Source organism: Carettochelys insculpta, chromosome 23 (genome assembly GCF_033958435.1).
Source record: "Carettochelys insculpta isolate YL-2023 chromosome 23, ASM3395843v1, whole genome shotgun sequence".
NCBI classification, from domain to species: Eukaryota; Metazoa; Chordata; order Testudines; family Carettochelyidae; genus Carettochelys; species Carettochelys insculpta.
In genome coordinates, this window is record NC_134159.1 from 1,688,764 (window position 1) to 1,709,482 (window position 20,719).

General features: G+C 49.8%; 1 protein-coding gene across 8 annotated transcripts in view; it reads left to right on the forward strand.

The window, feature by feature from the left end:
* The window catches only part of TMEM269 (transmembrane protein 269), a 46,031-nt gene extending 25,725 nt beyond the window's left edge, over window positions 1–20,306 (forward strand). For all 8 annotated transcript variants that reach the window (XM_075017987.1, XM_075017989.1, XM_075017994.1 and 5 more), the window contains 5 exons: window positions 929–1,076; window positions 4,580–4,677; window positions 12,003–12,146; window positions 14,734–14,934; window positions 16,447–20,306. In XM_075017987.1, the coding sequence (XP_074874088.1) occupies window positions 929–1,076; window positions 4,580–4,677; window positions 12,003–12,146; window positions 14,734–14,934; window positions 16,447–16,556 (701 nt within the window). In that variant the 3' untranslated portion in view covers window positions 16,557–20,306. The remainder of the gene's footprint in view (window positions 1–928; window positions 1,077–4,579; window positions 4,678–12,002; window positions 12,147–14,733; window positions 14,935–16,446) is intronic.
* The last annotated feature ends 413 nt before the right edge of the window (window positions 20,307–20,719 follow it).

Below are 20,719 nucleotides of genomic sequence, written 5' to 3' on the forward strand. Positions count from 1 at the left end.
CCCCTCTGCAACTTGCTGTTAAGGGAAGGGGTGGCCAGTGGGACAGAAGGAAAAGGCACCCATCTCTATGAATATAGATATGCCGTGTATCTAAGGGTGCTAGGGCTGCACATGTCCAGATCGTAGCAAGGGAGTGAAGCTGACGGGGGACATGCAGTGCCAGGTAATTAGACAAGTGTGAAACAAAGGCTTGGAAGTGCATGGGACTGCTGGGCAGCATGCATGGCTGTAGAGAACAGCACCTCTGGGAGCTAATCTCATGTTAATTGTCTCATGAAGCGGGGCAGAGGGGTGGTAGACAGGCTGGCAGGTTGGCACTCACTGCTGCCAAAGGGAGCGCTGAAGTGTGTGCTGGCCCCTGTAATGGCTGAGAACTGCTGGCTGTGTCAGGCCTGCCCCCGGAGAACAGCCAGGTGCCAATTTACACACCGCTAGCAGGAAAACTCCTCTCTTTGTAAGCCTGCCCCAAAAGCAAACTCTTCTGAAGGAAGGGACTAAACTTAGGCTTGTGGGGTGGGGGGCAGTCTCCAGCCCACCACTTTTCCATCTCCTCCTTAAAATCCAAACTGGGCTGTGATGGATGTTTGTCGTTTTATTGGCTTTACTTTTATTTATGGGAAAAACCTGAGGAGGCCCAGAAGCTCCTGTCCCCTTTTAACAGCAGTTCTGTGGCCCAGGACACAGTGCAATACAACCCCCATTCAGAATCTAGCTGCATGGTGACACCATAAAATCTGCCCGCTCCAAGAGTCCCTCAGCTTGACCCTAGAATGGATTCACAGAGACGTGGGGAGTTAACTGTAGACTCAACGCTGATCCATTGGGCCTTCTCCTGTTCTCCAAGGATCTGTGCTTAAATAATTTCCTCTTGGAAAGGCAGCCGCAAAGGTCTTCTCAGCCTGACTCTGTCCCCCCTGCTGGCTTCCAGGTCTATTTCACCACGTGAAGAAGCTGTTCCTGAGTGAGCAAGCAGGCCGAGCCCAGGCTCTGGAGTTTGTCCGCAAGAATGTTGCCAATGCCATCTCTGTGGCTAACCTGATCATGGGTCTGTCCTCCATCCTCTGCAACCTCAACGGGTACGTCTGGCTCTGATTGCATGGGAAGGGCTGCGTCGCGGGCAGGGGCAGAGAGCCCTCATTATGTATAACCAGTGGCAAATTTTCCCTGTGCTCAGACTGTTGGCATAGGGTCAGAAATCTCCATCCAGCTTGTCAAGCCGGGAATCAGTTCTGCTCATAAAGCAACATCAAAAGGAAAGACCTGCTTGTCTCAGGCTTCCGCCCTCCAGGCAAACGTTTGAAATAGTCCTCAATAAAATAAATAGCCCAGCAAGGCCCAGGAATTATTTCCAGGGGGTGTTACTTGTATGCAGCGTTTCATTCAGGAGGAGCAGTTGGAGGGAGACACTTCCCTGAAGCAAAGCCAAGCTAACAGTCTAGTGAGGTGTCATTAGTGCTCTCTTCAAGCCTGTCTGCCATTCGTCTTCAAGCCTGTCTGCTGCTACAGAAGCTAGGTGGAGGCTTGGTTACAGCTCAGCAGATGGGCTGGTTCCACACTAATGTGAATCGTCAGAGTCCCACTGGCTGAGGGAAGGATCTGGCCCAGCAGGGAGTGTTTTGCAAGGACAGGACTACGTGGGAGGGAGAAGTCAAACTAGGTGACACAGCCGCAGCTATGTGACGAGCGTAACTGGAATCAACATAGCGTAGTTCAAGTGCCTGTGTGCTCGTGCTGCAGGAGGTTGACAGGAGAAACTCTCCAACCACTTCCCTTCCTCCTTGCAACCCTCTGGGGCGCTGGGGTCAACAGGAGTGTGAGAAGCAGTCGGTTAGTTCGCCCCTGCTAGACCCACTAAACCGACTCCCAAGAAGTTAATCTCCAGAGCTGCGACCTGCCTGTAAGTGTGATCACCCTAGCTCAGCCTTGGCCCATGCTGTGAGGTGTTAGGGTTAGGTATCTTGCCTGATTGCAGTGATCTCTTCCCCTCCCCACCCCCTTCAATTCCATGTATCTCATTTGTTGGTTTTTGTCTCTCTGGAGCTCTGTGCTAGAAAACTGTCAGTCTGTCCTGGAAATGCTGTTGATCTGAAGAAGTGGGTCTGTCCTATGAAAGCTCATCACCTAATACAGTAAATCCTTGAAATACGCGGCTTTAATGCAAGTTAAGCGCAAGGTGAAGCTATTTTGTGGCCACTTCCCCTGCCTGCCCCCAGCCGTGTGGCTTTCAGGCTGACAGCATCGTGGCTGGGGGAAGGCAGAGAGATGGGGCTTTTAGCATGCCTAGCTGCAGGCAGCTAGGCAAGCTAAAAGCCCTCTCCCTGCCTTCCCCTAGAGGTGCCACTAACAGCTGTGCCACTGGAGGAAGGCAGGGGGAAGGAGACAGGAAACTGACCAGCCCTCGTCCTGCAAGCCCAGGGCAGATGGGAACCAGGCTGCTCCCCTGGTTCCCAGTTCCCCGCCCCTCTTGGAAGCCAGGAAACTGACCAGCCCTGCTTTCAGCTCTCATTAGTCACCACACATTGGGCCCCCGCCAATAGTTACAATGGAGATGTAAAATGGCTTCCACACGCCGTGTAAAAATCCAGTTACGTGACACCTGCCATTATGTGGCCTGGTTACAGTATCATGAGCTCCTAGCCACACTGCAGATTTGCTCATGGTGCAGATGGCAGCCCTGACTCTACTGTGGTGCAGATGTTTCTACTGGTTTTAAGTTTTTTGTTTGGAAAAAACCCCAACATCTAAATTTTGAGGTGACGCGGCTTGAGATCTCTTGTCCCACCTCACGTTACCGTTTTCAGGCAACGTAGACCGTGCATTCAGGAGGCTTCTTTCCTCCTCAGTGCTTAGCTCAAGTGGTAGGAGATGGCAGTTTAGTAACAGGAGGCAGTAAGCTCTGCGCTGGCTGCTGCTGCAAAGAGCTGGGAGTTTGTAGTCTGCAGTGCAATGAAACCCATGAAACTACAGTGCAAACATTTTGGACCAAGGTGCAAACAAAACTCGTGCAAGAGGTCACATAATGGGACATCCCAGTAACTGGTGTGGATATTTCTGCAGCTGTTAGTGCCATTTCTAAATGGTAGTAGAGAAGACAATTTGGAGTCTGCACCCAAATACCCCTTTCCAGAATCAGGGCCTATTTAAGTCACAGAGAAGTGGCACATGTTTCACAGGCTTGTCATGGCATAAATAGCAGATTTCACAGACATGTTCAGACACTGCAGCGTTTCTCAAACTGGAGGTCTTGAACAAAAAGATTGGTGGTGGGGGGTCATGAGGGTGGTGGCTGCTGGCTGGGCACCCAGCTCTGAAGGTAGCACGCTGCCAACACAGGTGCTGAGGTGAGGCAGCACCCTTCCCTCCGCAGAGCTGCTGGTGCCTTCAGAGCTGGGCACCTGCCAGTCGCCGCCGCTCTGCTGCCCAGCTCTGAGGGCAACACGTTACTAAGGGAGGCAATGCCACGACCCCCTGCAATAGCCACACGTCACAGGGGAACCAGATTTCATGGCTCACATACGTTTCTCAGGCCCTGAATTTGGAAAGGCCCTTTTCATAAATCCTATCTAGGAACCTCTGCAGTCACCTGCTGGGGAAAGTTCATTAACTCTGCTTGGGACATGAGGCACTTGCCCTTTCTCCCACACAGCAAAGGGAATGCAACAGATTAGGCAGCTGGTGATGATAGAGGAGCTGATGCTTTTTGAAGCACAGATGTTCTGCTGCAGTTTGGGTACCACATAGCAGCTCACTCTGCAGCAGGCCCAGGAATGTGCCCAGGCACAGGGATTAACAGACACCATGTTTATGAACGGAGCGATGCCTGGGCCAGCTCTTACAATAACTCCCAGAGCACTGTGCTGCTAGTCAGTATCCTCCTAGTTGGACCAAGTTCTGCCCTCCACATGTACCCAGGACAGAGGCACAACTGAAATGAAAGCAGAGGGGGCCCTGGAACAAGAGGGCAGGGGATCCATTGGTATAGCGAGGGGACAGCAACAGGAGAGCAAAGAGCAGGGGAGTGACTGACTTTGTGCTGCACCTGTTAGACCACTCGCCTACCAAATGTGTTTGCCTGCTGGTCTCTCTTGGTGACCTTCTAACACACATTCAACTGGATTGGTCAAGAGCGTGCCAGGAACCTGCTGACTACAGCGGGCAGGAGGGGCTGGTGTGTGGGGCAGGTGGGAGACACTGACAGGATCAGGATAGCTGACAAGGGGCTGTCCCACAGCACCCACACACTTGGCACCTCCGCCAGCTGGCAGAGTGGGGTTTGCTCCTCCGCTTTAGGTGCTGCTTCCCCTTCGGGAGGCCCTGCGTGAGCCTGGCAGCAGGAGCTGCAGGCCCACCTCCCACGGGAGCTAGCTCCTGGGGGGGTGGGAAAGGCAGAGGCAGAGCAGAATACACGGGAGTAAGCCTGGATCTTGGGCCCCTGCACCGACACAGGGCCGTGCCCGTTCCAGCTTCCCAGGCTGTCTTGCAGAAACCCTGGAGATGAATGCTCTTGGTGCCTGCTATAACCTTGGGACCTGAGGTAGCCATGGCGACGCTAATGTTCTTCCCGTGCTCTTTCCTCCAGGCAATACCACTGTGCTTGCTGGCTGCTCCTGATTGGATTCCTCCTTGACCTTGCTGATGGAGCGGTTGCTCGGCAACTGAATGCTTGCTCAGCCCTGGGTGAGTTCCATCTTGTCCTCCCTTAGGAGCTCAGAGTCTTAGGCCTGTAATCATCTCACACATTGGGCCTCTCCTTGCAGGAGGGCCTCTGCCTGCTGCCACGCTCGGCGGTCCGTAACTGCCGGACGTGTCTTGCTCTGTGTAAGGCAGTTTGCCTGTCGAATTCCTGAGAGCGCGGTCAGGAGTCTGAGTTGTGAAAGCATTCTTCAGAAGGCCTGTTATGGTCCAGAGAATTTCAGACTGTGCCCTTCTCCCTTCCAGCCCTTCTTGCTGCAGATCGAAACAGCCAAATGAACTCCATAGCCATGAAGGTGGCACCTCTCGTGATAGCCAGTCAGCTTCAGTCCTTTCCCCGTTAGCTCTTGGGAATGAGGGCATTGCAGACAGGCTGGTAGAAAGCACCAAGACAGCCCTGTCAGTAAGACACGGGTGAGGAGCAGGCTTTGTGTGGGAGGGGGCTATCGCAGACGGCTGGACCCTGGCACAGGGAGAGAAGACACACCGCATCCCTGTCCTGAGGCTGCAGAATGGAGACCTCTACTGCACTGTTCCCCTTGACACTACTTCCAGTGGGGACCACATGTGTGGCTGGGTGCTCCCCATTCAGCTACCTCCATCAGACTCTCTGCAAAGAGCCCTTGCCTCTGGCTTGGCCTAAGATCCATGTGAAACTCTGACCACTGAGTCTTGCTGCAGGGTGGGTTTAAAACCCTTCTAATTCTACATGGACTCAAACTTCCCTGGATAGCTGAGGAGTGATCTGGTGGGCAAACCCAGAACCTTCCCTTAGTTTTCTATTGCCATCTTTCCCCCCACCTCCCCCACTCAGCTACTTAGGCCAGAATGTGGATTGCTCATGCAGAATGCTAGTTGGAGCCTTTGCTTGGAGGAAGAGAGGAGAAATTGAATACTAGACTTAGGTTTTCAGTGCAGTCTGGCTTCATCAGTTATCATCCCTATAGCCATGCCAGAGAGGGAATATGGTGTGCTTCTAAGTTTTCAGGACACATTATATATGCAATCAGCCCTGCAAGGGCAAAGAGCTAAGTAGAGCATTCGAAAGGGAAGCTCATGAGGCGGGGCGAGGCGGGGTCTGGTGCTGCATTTCTAGCCTATCCAAAGCCTCCTTTGCAGTCAGTGGCCAGATTCAACATGGCACCGCACTTCGTGGAGCCATTTACACAGGTGCAAAGTGACTATAACCCTCACCTGGTCAGAGTGGTGGCGTTTAACACCTGTGCTGGACTGGTGTGAATGATTGGCTAAGGCCCTGAGCAAAACCAGATTTGGGCCCTGGGAATGCAAGGACTATGTACGCAGGCTACTGGGCATTCCCAGTTTATTTCTCTGTGTTGAACTTACTCTGCCCATGTAAGATTGTTTCTGTGCGTGTAGCCAGGGTAAGTCTGTGTTTGGGACTGGAGCAGCTTGCTTACAGCTCAACTGGGATACTGCCTCTGTCTGAGCAGCTCAGCTGCTAACCTTGCTGGCTCATGGTGTCTGTAGGGAAAGGCGTTGTGGTGCTCTCCAGGTGTGTTGTCCCTCCAGTAACTCTAGATCGGCTGTGCTTGGTTTAGAAGCAGCATTTTTCTATCTGGCAGCCATGAAAGGTGCCTTCGGGAACCAGGGGTCAAGCTAGGTTTTGCCAGAAGGCACAGGAGGTTAACAGTGCTGATGCTACACAGGCCAAAAGTGACTCCTGTGCTCTCTGCTGTAGCTTTGCGATTCCTGGGCCCTAGAGGCAGCGGCATTTAGTGTCGTTAGAGAAGGTAGTAGGTAATACTTTGGTACCCCCAGACAGCGCAGAAGGAGGTGCCAGTTTTCAAAGAAAGGGTCTTCACGGAAAATGCAGATGAAGAGTCATCAGTTATAATGTTGTGCTTTTCTCCAAGTCATTGATAAAACGTGAAACGGCAGAGGGTCAGGAGTGGGGGTCCTGACTCTTCAGTTACCCATGTTTACAGTTACATTTTGAGATGTATCAGTTAAACAGCATTTAATGTGTGTAACATTCAGCCCCATGTCAAATGCCTTGCAGGCATCTGAAGGTGTTAAGTCAACATTATCATCTTTGGCAAACAAACTTGGAATCTCATTTTAAAAAAAAAATCATGTTAGTTTGCCAGGATCTGCTTTCCCGTCACTCCTCTTGATTGGCATTGATTACCCTCCTCTGACCAGAAAATAGGCCCATATTAGACCCCAGTAAATTAGAATTTTAAACTGAGTGTAGATTTAATGTGAATGATAGACCCAAAGCATGAGTCTAAAAACAAAACAAAAGAGATCATGAGAACAAAGGATTGTTTGTGTTAAACTTGAATTGACCCTGGAAGTACCAGAGTTTTCTTACTTAAGGTTTTTTTGGGATTAGCAACTGAAAGAGAATGCAAGCCCAGGCATAGCAAATAATTGGCTAGAAACACTTAGCCTGGTTGCTAGGGCAGAATACGTCGACGGGATACAAACTGCTTCATCCAACTTTAACTAAGGGCCAATAGTCAGCAGTATCCTCACTTACATATTATAGTGGATAAAAAACACGGGGGTCTTTGTCTGAGGCTATGTCTACACGACAAGATAAATTTGACTTTTGATAAATTTGATTTTTTTTTTTTTTTGTTTAACCTCGTTCTTGTGAATTTGAATTTGTGTCCACAAACCTTCTGGAAATTCCACCTCCAATTCCTCCGTGTCGAGTTTGTGTCCCCTTTGCCTTATCCGAGTTCGACTGCATGAGCATTGCATTGTGCGTACCTGTCCCACAGTGCCTTAGCCCCAGTTGCTTGTGGGTGTTTGTCGCTAGCCCGGAATTCAGAGCACTCAGTAACCACGCAGAAATGAACAGATGTTGCCATTTTCCCCGTCGCAGTGCTAGCGCAAGCACAGCTCCCCAAATGCTTCAATTCCTTGCACACACCGTTACAGCAATTTCAAGGACTGTCGTGCAGTTTTTCTGGTGATTAAAAAGTGTGATGATGGTTGAGGATGATGATGAAGATTTTGAAGAGGAAATCTTTCTACTGTGGTCCAAGAGCTCACCAGGGCTGGCTGCCCAGCATGTATCACTGACAGCGGAGCGGCGGCTTTGGACTCGTGAGACCAGCACACACTGCTGGAACCACGTCGTTTTGGAGTCCTGGGCTGACCAGCAGTGGGTGCAGAACTTTCACATGTGCAAGTTCACTTTTATGGAACCTTGTGGTGTGCTGACCACCGCCCTGAAGTGCAGCAATTCAAGGACGAGGCCAGCTGTACCGGTTCAGAAGCAAGTGGCAATCCATAGAAGTTTGCAACACTCAGTTACCAGTCAGTGGCAAATCAGTTTGGGGTCTGCAGATCCACAGTGGGGGCTGTGGTGATGCAGGTGGCCAGTGCACTCTGTCAGCATCTCCTCAGGAAAACTGAGTTCTTACCCGTGGAATGAATGGGTCTCTGTCTGCACTATCAGGGAAAGTTTCTTTTTGCAAGGCCGCTTAAGGCGTGTTAAGGATGGGATTCAAAATGTGCATTGTACAAGCCATCATTTACCATCATTTATCCAGAACATTTCACTGTGGACATGGTAAGCTGTTGTCTGCTTTACGGGGGAGGTGGGAGTGCAAAGAAGGGGAAGCCGTCCAGGAGCAGGAGAAAAAGGGTTTTTTTGGCCATTCCTGGAGCAATCCTCCGCAAGGAGCAAGGCCTGCAGAGCCCAGCAGCCACGTCAGGAGAGCGAATGGTGGGCAAGGGTTCCATTCCAGCCACAGGGACAGCTGGGTGGTGAGGGAACCATGATAATTGGAAAGAAATGTTGGGGCCGGGGGGTGGGAGGGAGTTTTCCAGCCGTCTGCTGGATCAGGGTAGAAAAGTTTCTCAGCAGTCACTGAAGCAGCCCTCATCAGGGAAAAAAGGCCATGTAAAGGAAGGCAAGCCCACCTGAGCGGCACATGCTGGCTTGTGGTAGCAGGGGCACAGGGCCCGGAAGCCACGTCACAAGGGGAAAGGGTGGGGAAGGGCTCCATTCCAGCCACAGAGACAGCTGGGTGGAAAGTGAAAGGAAATGCAGGTGGGAAGGGAAATGGGATGGGAGAATGGCTGGAGAGCTGCTAGCCAGACAGAGCCGGGGAGAGGTGGGGCATCCGTGCACTCCAGGGAAATGTGAGAGGGCAGGAATCATTGCAAAAAACTCCAGTCCAAATTCCCGTGCTTCTGTAGGTTGTTAAAGACATCACCCTCCTGAAACTAACAGATACCGACAAACGAGCTGCTCATCTTGTGTGACCACCAGCCAGGAAAATCTGCCAAAATGCTGTGTGGCGCCACGACAACAGATTGCTATGTGGTTGCCTGGCATGGCAAGGTGCACTACCCAAAAAGCTCGTGCAAAAATACAAGAGTGCCTGGACAAGGCCTTTGTGGAGAAGCACTCCATCCCCAGAAACAGTAGCACGCTGTTCTGAGGGGCACAGATACAGGTTTTCTATAGATCTGTACCCCTTGGAACAGCTTGTTAGTATCCACCCATCTACCTACACCCACCCACAACCACCTTCCAGCATTCAGAAAAAAATACTCACCAGAACAGCTTGGTCCTGGGGGCTCAGGGACTGGCATAGAGGGGACCAGCATGCAGGGGACCTGCAGAAGGGGGACCGGCTCCAGATCTAGTGTGAAGAGCTCTGGGCTGTCGGGAAGAACTTCCTGGGGCCCCTGCTGGTTGCTCCTGTCCTCTCCATTGGCCTCTTCCATCAGCTCCTCTTGGCTCACTCTGGACTCCAGACCAGGGCCTCCACAAGTGTCAAAATGAAGAGTGGGCAACGTGTGGGGGTCCACCCCAAGAAGCACGCGCAGCTATTCATAACAGCAGCAGGTCTTTCGGGATGACCCGGACCACCGCGTGGCTTCCTGGACTCTCTGATAGGCCTGGACTCTTTCACCTTCACACAGTGTTGTGTAGAGTCCTGAAAGTGACCTCTGGTGGTCATCAGCTGTGAGATCGTATCATGTATGTTTGTGTTCCTCTTGGACACCCAAAGTCTGCTCGCCACTGACTCGTCTCCCCAAACTGCAAGAAGAACCAGAACCTCCTGCTGGCTCCACGCTGGAGCTCTCTTGTGAGCCTGAGAACTGCTAGGCAGGTCACTACCCTGAGTGCTCATGATTGCAGGAGATGGCTACTGATGCTATTGCTACTGATGCAATGCGATGGGCAAAAGAAATTTTTCATTGTGGGCGCCCTTTATATTTACATTTCCAGACCTGGGTGTTGACGAACTCAAATTCACAGGCGTCCCGTGACCTCCTTCTGCACGCCTGGGCTACGTCTACACGTGCAGCCAACATCGAAATAGGCTATTTCGATGAATAACGTCTACACGTCCTCCAGGGCCGGCAACGTCGATGTTCAGCTTCGACGTTGCTCAGCCCAACATCGAAATAGGCACAGCGAGGGAACGTCTACACTTCAAAGTAGCACACATCGAAATAGGGATGCCAGGCACAGCTGCAGACAGGGTCACAGGGCGGACTCAACAGCAAGCCGCTCCCTTAAAGGGCCCCTCCCAGACACAGTTGCACTAAACAACACAAGATACACAGAGCTGACAACTGGTTGCAGACCCTGTGCCTGCAGCATAGATCCCCAGCTGCCGCAGAAGCAGCCAGAAGCCCTGGGCTAAGGGCTGCTGCCCACAGTGACCATAGAGCCCCGCAGGGGCTGGAGAGAGAGCATCTCTCAACCCCCCAGCTGATGGCCGCCATGGAGGACCCAGCAATTTCGACGTTGCGGGACGCGGATCGTCTACACTGTCCCTACTTCGACGTTGAACGTCGAAGTAGGGCGCTATTCCTATCTCCTCATGAGGTTAGCGGCTTCGACGTCTCGCCGCCTAACGTCGAAGTTAACTTCAAAATAGCGCCCGACGCGTGTAGACGTGACGGGCGCTATTTCGAAGTTGGTGCCGCTACTTCGAAGTAGCGTGCACGTGTAGACGCAGCCCTGGAGAGCAGTGGAGATGGAAGTGGCCATACCCGGCGGGTAACCATGTAGCTTTGCGGGATACATACAGGACACTTCTGGAGGCTAATAAATTTGATTTTAAGACATGGGGCTTCCACACTGGCCCTTTTTTCAAAATTTTAAATTTGAACTTGATGCTACACCCAGCCATTTTCAACGATCCTATGTGAATATTAGTGCTGTGTAATTGGAGCTAATGGTATTTACAGTGACGTTTTATTATTGAGCTAGCTGCCTTAAATTCAAATCTATCTCATAGTGTAGACATAGCCTGAGCTTTTCCTTACCTCTCTGGAGCCATGCCTTCACTGGGGTGGGGGTGTCCTGGGCCTGATTTGACTATGTTTCAGCTAGAAATTATCACCCACGTAGCTCCTGGGGGGGCGAAAATCTTGTGTCTTGCTGTGCTGTGGATGTGAACCAAGCCAAGTGCAGCAGCTGAGCAAAGGTCACGGGGGAAGGGCTAGCCAAAGAGGGAGGGATAGCATGGTTCCTTCGAGGGGACAGGAGAACTCTTGAAGCCAAGAAACTCATCTCCACTTTGCAAGCTGAACTTCCCAGGCCCCAGGAGGTACCAGGACCTGAAGAGCTAGCTCAGCCCCTACTGCAGCAGGGACAACTTGGTCAGGGATGGGTCAGAAATATAGAGTGCCAAAAATGAACCTTTTTCAAGAGGCTCCATTTCTTCTCTCTGTTCTCTGGGCCCCCTCCTCTCACCTTTGGCAGCAGGGCAGAGGGAGGCTGTCCGGCAGCAGTAAGGCTGGGCTTTCTGGAGGTGGCAGGAGTGGCCTTGAGAAGTTGAGCCGCTTAAAATGTGCCTTGCAGAAAGTTCCAAATGGTTGGTAAAATCAACGGTCAGAACTAGACTTTTCCCACCCACCTAAGCTGGAAGACTTTCCCGCCATCGCCTGTCTCGCTGGCGCCCAAGGTGGAGAGTAACTGCCCCCCCGCCTCGGTCCACTGCCTTGTTATAATCCCAGTTACACAGTTGGGCTGTATTTCAACTTTGAATGTTACTTGCTTCTCCTGCCTGCTCCTGGCTCCTGTTCTGCCTTTGCGCGCCCGAAAAGCCCCCTGCTGTCAGAAATCTCCCCGTCCGAACAGTTATGGGTCAAAGCCAGGACAGGTGGAACTTCTTTAGTGTCTAATGGACCTGCTGTGCTGGTGGCAGCCATGCTGTGTCCAGTCCATGACGTTCCCTGGGCTGATGCTCGACTTGCCCCAAGAGTACTGGGGCTTAGGAAGTCCGTTCGCCGCTTCCTGCCATTTGTGGAGTTGGGGTCCAGGTGCACAGTCACCGAGCAGCTGTTTCTTACCCCTGCAGGTGCCAAGCTAGATGATTTTGCTGATTTCACCTCGTTCGGTCTGGCCACAGCTCTGCTGCTGCAGGCTCACGGGCTCCTGGACGGCTTGCTGGCTATCGTCTACGTGCTCGCGGTCTTTGCTCGCTTGTGCTTCTTCTCAAGTGGTGAGTGCGTGTTTCCAGGGCGTGGTCATGGCCAGCAATAACAGAGCTCAGGTGGGGCATTATGTGGTGAAAGTCAGTTCCCTCCAAGACAGAGCTGATTCAAGGATCATAAGACGTGAAGGTAGGAAGAGACCTCAGGAGGCCGTCGAGTTCAGCCCCCTGCTCAGAGCAGGACCAGCCCTAACTAAATCATCCCATTCATTGCTCTGTCAAACCCGGCCTTAAAAACCTTCCCCACTCTTGGGGCTGGTTTATGTTTTGCCTCTCACTCCCCCCAGGCTGTGAAACAGACATGCAGCACTTGGAAAGCACATGCAGGATAAGCAGGTGTCCCTGTGTCCGCTACTGGGGCCCTAACTTTAGGTTTCCTGATAGCTCATGGGTAGGGTTACCATATGTGACCTTTCGAAGCAGAGGACACCTCTGAGAGAGAGTGTGTCTGTGTCAGTACCCACCAACTCACCTAGCATGAATGTGCTATTTGTACTGTAATCCTGTAATGCACCGTGAGCTGGTACGTACTGGCTCTGATACACTCCTCTCTCTCATAAGGTAACCCTGCTCGCGGGCGTAGAAATGTTTTCATTATTCGTTTTTCTTTCCCACTCCGTTGAAAACAGTAGGGTTGGGATTTAGCCCTTTTCCTGCAGGCTGGAAATATTGGCTCCCAGGCTTTGGCCAGTGCTGTGGAGATTTTGGAGATCAGTGAATGCTGCTGAGGAGTGGGCTTAGCTCTCCATTAATGGCTACGTTCCTCGAGGATCTAGCAGTTGAGGTAGCAGGAGATGGAACCTCAAGAGAAGACAACAGGGCTTTGTGCCAACGGGCCTAATGCTTTGAAGCTCCTAGCTGGGGCGCGGTCTGGCGGCCTTTGCAGCAAAGTGTAACATATGCGCCTCTGAGCTAGTCTGTTATAGAGCCATAGGCTCAAAGGCCATAAGGGGCCGATGTGAGCATCTGCTCAGACCTCCTGCATAGCACAGGCTGGAGACCTGCCCCAAAATAACCCTAGAGCAGAGTTAGAAGGACATCCAGGCTTGATTTTACAATTGTCAGTGATGGAGAAGCCACCACTACCCTCAGGAACTTATCCCCGTGGCTAGCTCCCCTCAGCATCAAATATGTACATCTTCTTTCTGCTCTGAACAGGTCTAACTTTAACTCCCAGCCATGGAACTGCGTTCGACCTTTTGCTGCTAGATGGAAGAGCCCAGTCAAGTCAAGTCATCCCTTAACCAGACGCTTAGTGAAGGAATGCTGAGGGCTGTGTTGATTGCGGTCCATAGGCACCTACATGGGCAGCAAAAGGATTAATACAGTTCAATGTCTGAAGCTGAAGCTAGACAAATTCAGACTGGAAATAAGGCCAAGATTTCAAATAGCAAGAGGCATTCGTGCTGGCAGCCGGCTCCCTTCACCCCAGGAACAGCTTCATTCCCCCCCTCCGCCCCGCTAGCAGGCTCCCTTCATCCCAAGGGTTATACTGGGTTCCCCATCACCATCGATTTTAAAATCAGGATGGGATGTTTTTTCTAAAAGACTTGCCCTGGGGATTATTTTGAGGATGTTCTGTGGCCTGAGCTGTACAAGAAGTCAGACTAGATGACCCCTCTGGAAACAGGCCCACCTGGTTTTAGCCCGTGTAGTGTGTGCTGTTTGTTTGGTTTGTTTGTTTGTTTCTGAATTAAACTGTGTAGTGCCAAGTCCCGTGCTTTCCTGACATCCTAAGTAAAATACGTTAGCTCTAGCATAAATTTGGTTGATAAAGATAACCTCCATCAAAACGGTATCAAGTTGGGCTGACAGGAGACACTTTCCATAAGCCCATATTGATTTGCATCAATCATATCTCCTTTTAATTCTTTATCCGTAGGGTCCCATGTCAGCCACCCTGTTATCCTCCCTGGGTCAAGGTTGGGCTGACAGGCCTGTGACTACCTGAGCCAACTTGTTTGTTTTTCAATCTGGCCCAGCGTTGGCTGTCCTAGTGCTCCAAGACTCAGTGAGATTCAGCATTTCCCTTTCCAATAACTGGAGGAAAGCAAGAGAGAAAGAGAGCCTGGTGGGAAACACAGGTAGCCGCAGTTGTTTGAGGGGAAGACAGAGGAAAGACCTATGTGGGTTGTAACGAGAGGTGGCCATGTGAGACAAAGCAAAGCAGCAGAATGTAGTGCTTTAAAGACGAACAAAAAGATTTTTTCAGTGACGAGCTTTCATGGGACAGCTTAGGTTGCAATCCATGTTTGATCGGATCCCTTTGCCTCAGCACTGAGCTACTGCAGTGACTGATGTAGTCGGAACTCCTGGACAGCCTGGTCTACTGTCTAGCCCTTGATGTTTTCCCCCATAGGCAAAGAAAAATGCACAGCTTGAATGGGGACATGTGTGTGGTTTTTAAGTGCTCATTTTTCCCTGTCTCAGATTAAACAGCTGAAGAACTGTTCAGATTTTGACTAATAGGCCCATGTCCCTTTCTGGGGCTGCACCAAGCAGTCCCTTTTATTTCCCTGACTCCTCTGGCTTATGCCTCTTAGCTTTGTGGCAAATGTAAAAGAAAAAGTCACCCATTGTTTCCTCTTCCTTGTAGGAATCCCTTTCATGTACCGAGGCCTACCCTGTCCGTATGCGTCTTCCCTCCTGACTGGCACATACCTCTTGACCGGAGGCAACCTTGTGCTTCTCCGGATAGTAGCCATTGTAATGATCCTGTTCATGGTTGACCAAGGCTTCTATCCCCATGACAAAGTACTGGAGTCCCAGCTCTGGAAAAAGATGGTCTACGCAGGGGGTAAGTTTTAAGAGAAACCAGCATAAAACCTTGGCTCTGAGTTGTTTCTGATAATACACACAAAGGGTGAGCCACTCTGCAGACCATAGGAAGGCTGAGTGCTCTCATTTCTCTGACTTCATCCTTCAGCCTGGCTGGTGGGAAGGGTCATTTCCTGGGAGCTGTATGCAAATATACAGTTGGGTATTTTACTGTAAACCTAAAATCTATATCTGGTGTATACGTTCTTCAACGTGCATCTGACCACAGCGGGTCCCTGTTTAAGAGAAGCCAAAATAATACCCTGCGGCACGTCCACAGTGCCTGCCCTCAGAGACATGAACGCACGCTGCTGAAGTTTTTTAGGGCTGGGCAAATGGGCAGAGGCACTGATGTCACATGTGTTAGGTCACGTAGTGGCCAGGGCCAGACTAGGAATAGAACCAGTTTCTTGACTCTGTTGCCGTGATCAGGCTCTTAGGACCTGTTCCCTCCGATCTGCCCTAAACATTTTGGAGTCATATCAAGCGTCACACAAGCTCCTATCAATGGTCCAACTTGCTTGGTTTCCTTTCCTTGGGAAAGGCCAGTTCCAGATGTTTCGGAGGAAGGTGTAAAATAAGAGCAGCTCCTACTGGACAATTGCAGTTTTCATTCGCAGACACTTGTTGCACTGTAATTTTGTTAGCTTTCTTTTTAAAGTACTTTTCCATCAAGCAAGGCCGGTAAGAAGGGAATGAGAGAGCAAATTCAGTCTTTGAACTGTGCTGCATTCTTACTTCAAGTCAATGCTCCTGTAAATCTCCACCTGCAGTGTTAATTCTGGGGTTTTACCAACCACAGGTAACAGACTGTGGCTTGTTTTGTTTTAGAGACCCCCAAAACGGAGCCACAAAAGCAGCCGGAGAATTATGTAGTCACTTACAGACACAGCAAGGAGATGCAGCAGCACAGCAGTTGTGTGTGTGTAAATGAGATCAGAGAACTAGGTCACTGGGCTGGCAACTGCGCACAGGCAATATAACCAGAGGCAGTTTTAGTGTTAAATTTTTTGGCATAGCTGTATGCAGCACAGCAGAGAATCTGAGATGGGAACGGCATTACATCTGCTGCTGGCAATAGTGTTCCCCATGTTTAGCCTCACAAACCTTAGCACCCCACTGTGACGTCTATAGGGTGTTGCTTCAGCATAGAAGAGTAACTCTGGCAGCTTGTACGTCCCTGGGTTATATAGGTCTCTTTTAAGAGCATGGAGCACACCATACATGGTTGGCATAGCCCCTTTTGCTACAGAGTTCTATGCTGTGAACGGTGCAAGAGAAGAACCGATCAGACTAAACAACCTGTGCTTGGTATTCTTTTGAAGGATTTCTTTCCAGCAGCGAACAGAAGGCTCTGTCAGACTCACACCTGTTAGGAAATGTTTCAGTGACAGAAAGGCAGGGATTTGGGAGGGGCGTGAATTCATATGTACATGTGTTGCACCTGTCAGTTGTAGCTGACCTTCTTTTCTTTGCTACTTCCCTGTTGCAGGTATCCTGATGGTTTTGTTCTCTTCCTATTCATTAGTGTCTCTCTATTATCTCGTTTGGTCTGCTACTTACATCTTCTTCCCAGTCGCCTTGTGGAGCAGCAAAGTTTAACTGCACGTTTGGTACTGTGGAGAGGGTGACAGCTTCATGGTTCACCGTGATAACCTGCCAAAGGCAACGTCTGTGGCTTAAATGAAGACTTATCCCGTGTTAACGTACATGAGTTGCCTAATCCTTACTAAAGTTTTCACCACTGCAATCATCCATACTTGCAATTAACAACGACAGGATGTGTTGTCATTTCACATGATCCTTTCAAACTGAAGCGGTAGGAAGTACCTGTGTTAACGCAGCTGCTGCAGTTCCCTTGCCTGTTTCAGTGTTCAGGTAGTGCCTACTACCTGACACCACGTCAGAACTCCTGGGAAGTTAAACACCTGTTAACTGGAAAATTTCATTTAAACTCTCCCAGCTGCCTGAAGGCTTGATGCTGACGTGAGTGTACATATTCCTTTCGAAAAGACACTGTTTGGGTTTAAGATGAGAAATTCACTTTTAGATTTTTATTATGCTTAAAATCATAAATTTACCAAGTTATTTTCTTCTCCTCGAGACATAGTGCAGGAAACACCCAAGATGGGGGTTCCGCTAAGGACCTCGTGGCCCCAAGCTCAGCTACGGCTCTGGAAGGGTTCCAGGAAGGCTAAGATCAGTGTCAGAAGCACTGAGATGCTGATTTGGAAACAGTGCTTAACGTCCTGACCCCATGGTACTGAAACTTTTAACCCACGGCCCTAAGCACAACCTTGCAGGGAGACTGGGGGAGCAAATAGGGTCTACAGATTTTTAATCCAATTTCAACGCACCTTTACTGAGTTATATTTGAACTTCACCTTGTTTCGTGTGTGTCTCATTAGGTTCGTTTCTATGCACAGTATTGGCTGTTTACAAACATGACAACAAAAGGCTAAAGGATCCACCCTTAGTATCTTGTGTTGAAGTAGGCTGTGGGCATTATGAAATGCTGTGGTGGCCCAGAGGTTGGGCTCCCCTGTTCTAACCCAATGAAAAGGCATAAAAATAGAGTAGGTTTATTTAAGTGTGTGCATTTGTAAGGTCCAGGAGAGCAGCAGGGATGGCTTTTTCATAATGGATCACAGAGAGCAACTTGAAATTGCTCGCAGACTTTTTGAGCAACAGCGTTTGCATTTGCATGAGAGATGAAAACATACCACACCCCTTTCTAGAGGTGGCAGCCCTGGCTGTGGTAGGGCACAGCTAGGAAATGTATGCTTAGAAGAGCCAGTGGCTAACGGAACGTAAGCACGTGGCTGACATTGAACCACCTGGTCCTGTGGTTTCTTCAGATATTATAGCTGGTAGGGCTCTTATCCTGCTCCAAGGGCCTGCTTCTCATTAGAGTTAGGCTGAGAAAGTAGAGATGCACCAAAAATGTAGAGTAGTGCACAGTGGTGAATTTCCTATTTTCTGTAATTATGACATTTGAGATCTGGGTATTGTAAATAGTAATGTCCAACTTTCACATAGATATAATCAAACTAGGGGAGGTCATCTTGTACATGAAACATATGTAACCATCAAACCAAAATCCCACTGCAAGAGACGTAACCATTTCAGAGAATCCTTTGCAGAAGAAAGGAAGGAAGGAAGATTATGACTCTTTCCCTACAAGGTACCTGCCTTTGAGAGGGAAAAAATGTCTTGCAGACCAAGGGGTCAGGAATAACCTGTGAAATATTTGTGATGCGGGTGTAACTGCACTGAAGTATGTGGAGTTGCACCAGGACTGATCTTGGCCCAGGTGCAGCTTTATTGCCTTTACTGGAGTTGTACCAACTGAGGCAGGAATTTGGCCCACCATCTTAACTTCACTGGTGAAAGGACTTTACCGAACAGTGGTCCCCTTGCCAATGTGAAAACCTCTCCTTAACTATAACTTAGATCATACCTGTGGGATACAAGTCTGAGGCTCAAAACTTCACTCCAGATGAAGTGCCCAGGGGAGTGACCCAACAGTTATGGGCCTCTGTGAATTCAGGCATATTCCAAAGCCTATTTGGCTCAGCCAGGCACCTCTGTGATAAGCCAACAACTACTGCAAAACAGAAAAACGAGTTTTGGAAACCCTTGACACCTGATTCAGTCTCTTTGCTTTGGTGTCAGTTTGCAGTAAGGCCACTGAAGTCAGACTAACATCTGGGTAAAACTAGTGTGAAACCAAGTTTAGGCTCTTCCAAGTCAAGTTATGGCCTCAACTTAACAAATTAGGCTCAGAGTATCATGCCAATCAAGAAAAATTAACCATTAGATTAGGTTTTACCATTGGCGTTCTCCTAAGTAATGAACCAGTCTGAAAGTGCATTTGAAAAGAAAATCGGCAAACTCCCCAAAGGAAGAACTTTCTCCTTTAATTTTCTGACAAATGCGTGTTCTGTAAAGGGAGGTTTCCTCTCTTGAGCTGTCTGGGAATGGAGAAAGAAGTCATGTAAGCACCTAGCTTCTCCCACCGACCTTCTCTAGGGCTGTGAAACGAACCTGACCTTCAGAGCATTCCCACTGAGGCGGAGACTAATGAGACCTGCTGTAGCATGTCTTGTGCTTTGAAATGCCCACTCTCTAGGCCTGGTCCTGCAAGGCACTGGGTGCCGCCTGGAGATGCAGCTGACTTTACTGGGAACTGAAGACGCTCAGCATTTCACAGTCTGCTACTTTGTGCTCAAGGCTCAGTGACAGATGAGTCACTTGCATGGCCCAGGATGGTTGGTAGAGCAGGCCTTGCATTCGCCAGTGGTATACAGCAGTTATCACAAGGGGTCCTTTGTCAAAGCAGAGGAGCACTTGACTGTTTTCAAGCCCTTGGGTCCCTAATTCTGAGTGCATCAGCATCCTGAGAAGTGTCTAAGCTCAGTCCTGTGTCTAGCAAGGGGATGGAGAGCCAGGCTGAACAGTGACTTCCCAGCCGTGTTCAGAAGTGCCTTGTTGGAGCCCTAGCCTGGAGCCCTTGTCCCCCTACACTGTGGATACTCACAGCCCCTGGAGGAGGGGGTGCCTGACCAAGCATAGCCACTGTGGCTGATCTGAGTGGTAGTGGCACTGATGCAACTTTTGCAGCCAGAAGGATGGCTCCATAAGGACGGCCTCAGCCCCCCGCCCTCTAGAGAGGAGCCAGGTAAGAGTGGCTCTGAACCAGCAGTATGGTACACATCCCAAACTGGAAAACCACTAACTAGACTTCGCCATCACTCCAAGAGCAGCTCTTCCCGCAGGTTATTTAAGCATTGCACCTTATCTGGTTTGTTGCCGTCTTTTGCTTGCACATTTGTTGGCACAGCTAATGGGTTGGAGAGCGAGCAAAGCTCCAAGCAAGAAGCAACATGGCAGCGCAGTCGTTGCTGTGGTTTGCAAGACTGCTGCCAGGCTGTCCCGGCCTGGAGATTGAAACGTGAACAACACTTAATTGGCAGAGGTATCACAAATGTACATAGTAATTTATTATAAGGCAGTAATTGTGGTGTGGGTTTTTATTGTTGTTGAAGTCCAGAATACATTGTAAAGAGAATTACATCCAGTCGCACTCAAAGATTGTGGGGCCAGAACTCTCTCATTTCACTTCTGTTGATCAAATCTTTGGGGGAGAAGAAATCATCTGTACCAGCTCTTTTAAAATGGGACCTAAAGTCTTGATGTCCAGAAGTTTTATATTTATTTTTTACTGATTGTGCTAGAGAAATATATTTTCCCTCCTGTATTTGCTTGATCTAGGGAAAGAGCACAGGAATGGAAAATTGTACTTGAAATTGAAGTTCAATCTCTGGAAATAAAAACTTTTGGGAAAAAAAATTCAGTGCTGTGGTTTGTGTGTAAATGTGTGTTACTGAAAGGCAAAGAAGTTGGAGAATGACAGCATGCAAGGAGTACGACGCTGCTCAAAAGGGCATTGACTAAAGGGCTTTCCCGGCCTGGGAGGATGTTAGCAGAACCACTCGTCTATTAGCATGTAAACAGGGATCAGATTCCCATGGAGGATTGGCATTCCCAGCATTGTCACCACTGCTAAAGCCAGAGCAGAGAGGACGAGAACCCTTTCCTGAACGTACCAGGCGAGAGATGGAGCAAAGGGTAGCATTGCAGAAGAACTACCACCTCGCTCTGCTGCTGCTGCCTTGCATTGTGCTCTTGGCAGCTTGTGCTCTTAAGGTCTTTAGGGGTGTGATGGGGTTCTGGGGTCCCCCAGGCTCTGCACCCTGTCCGCA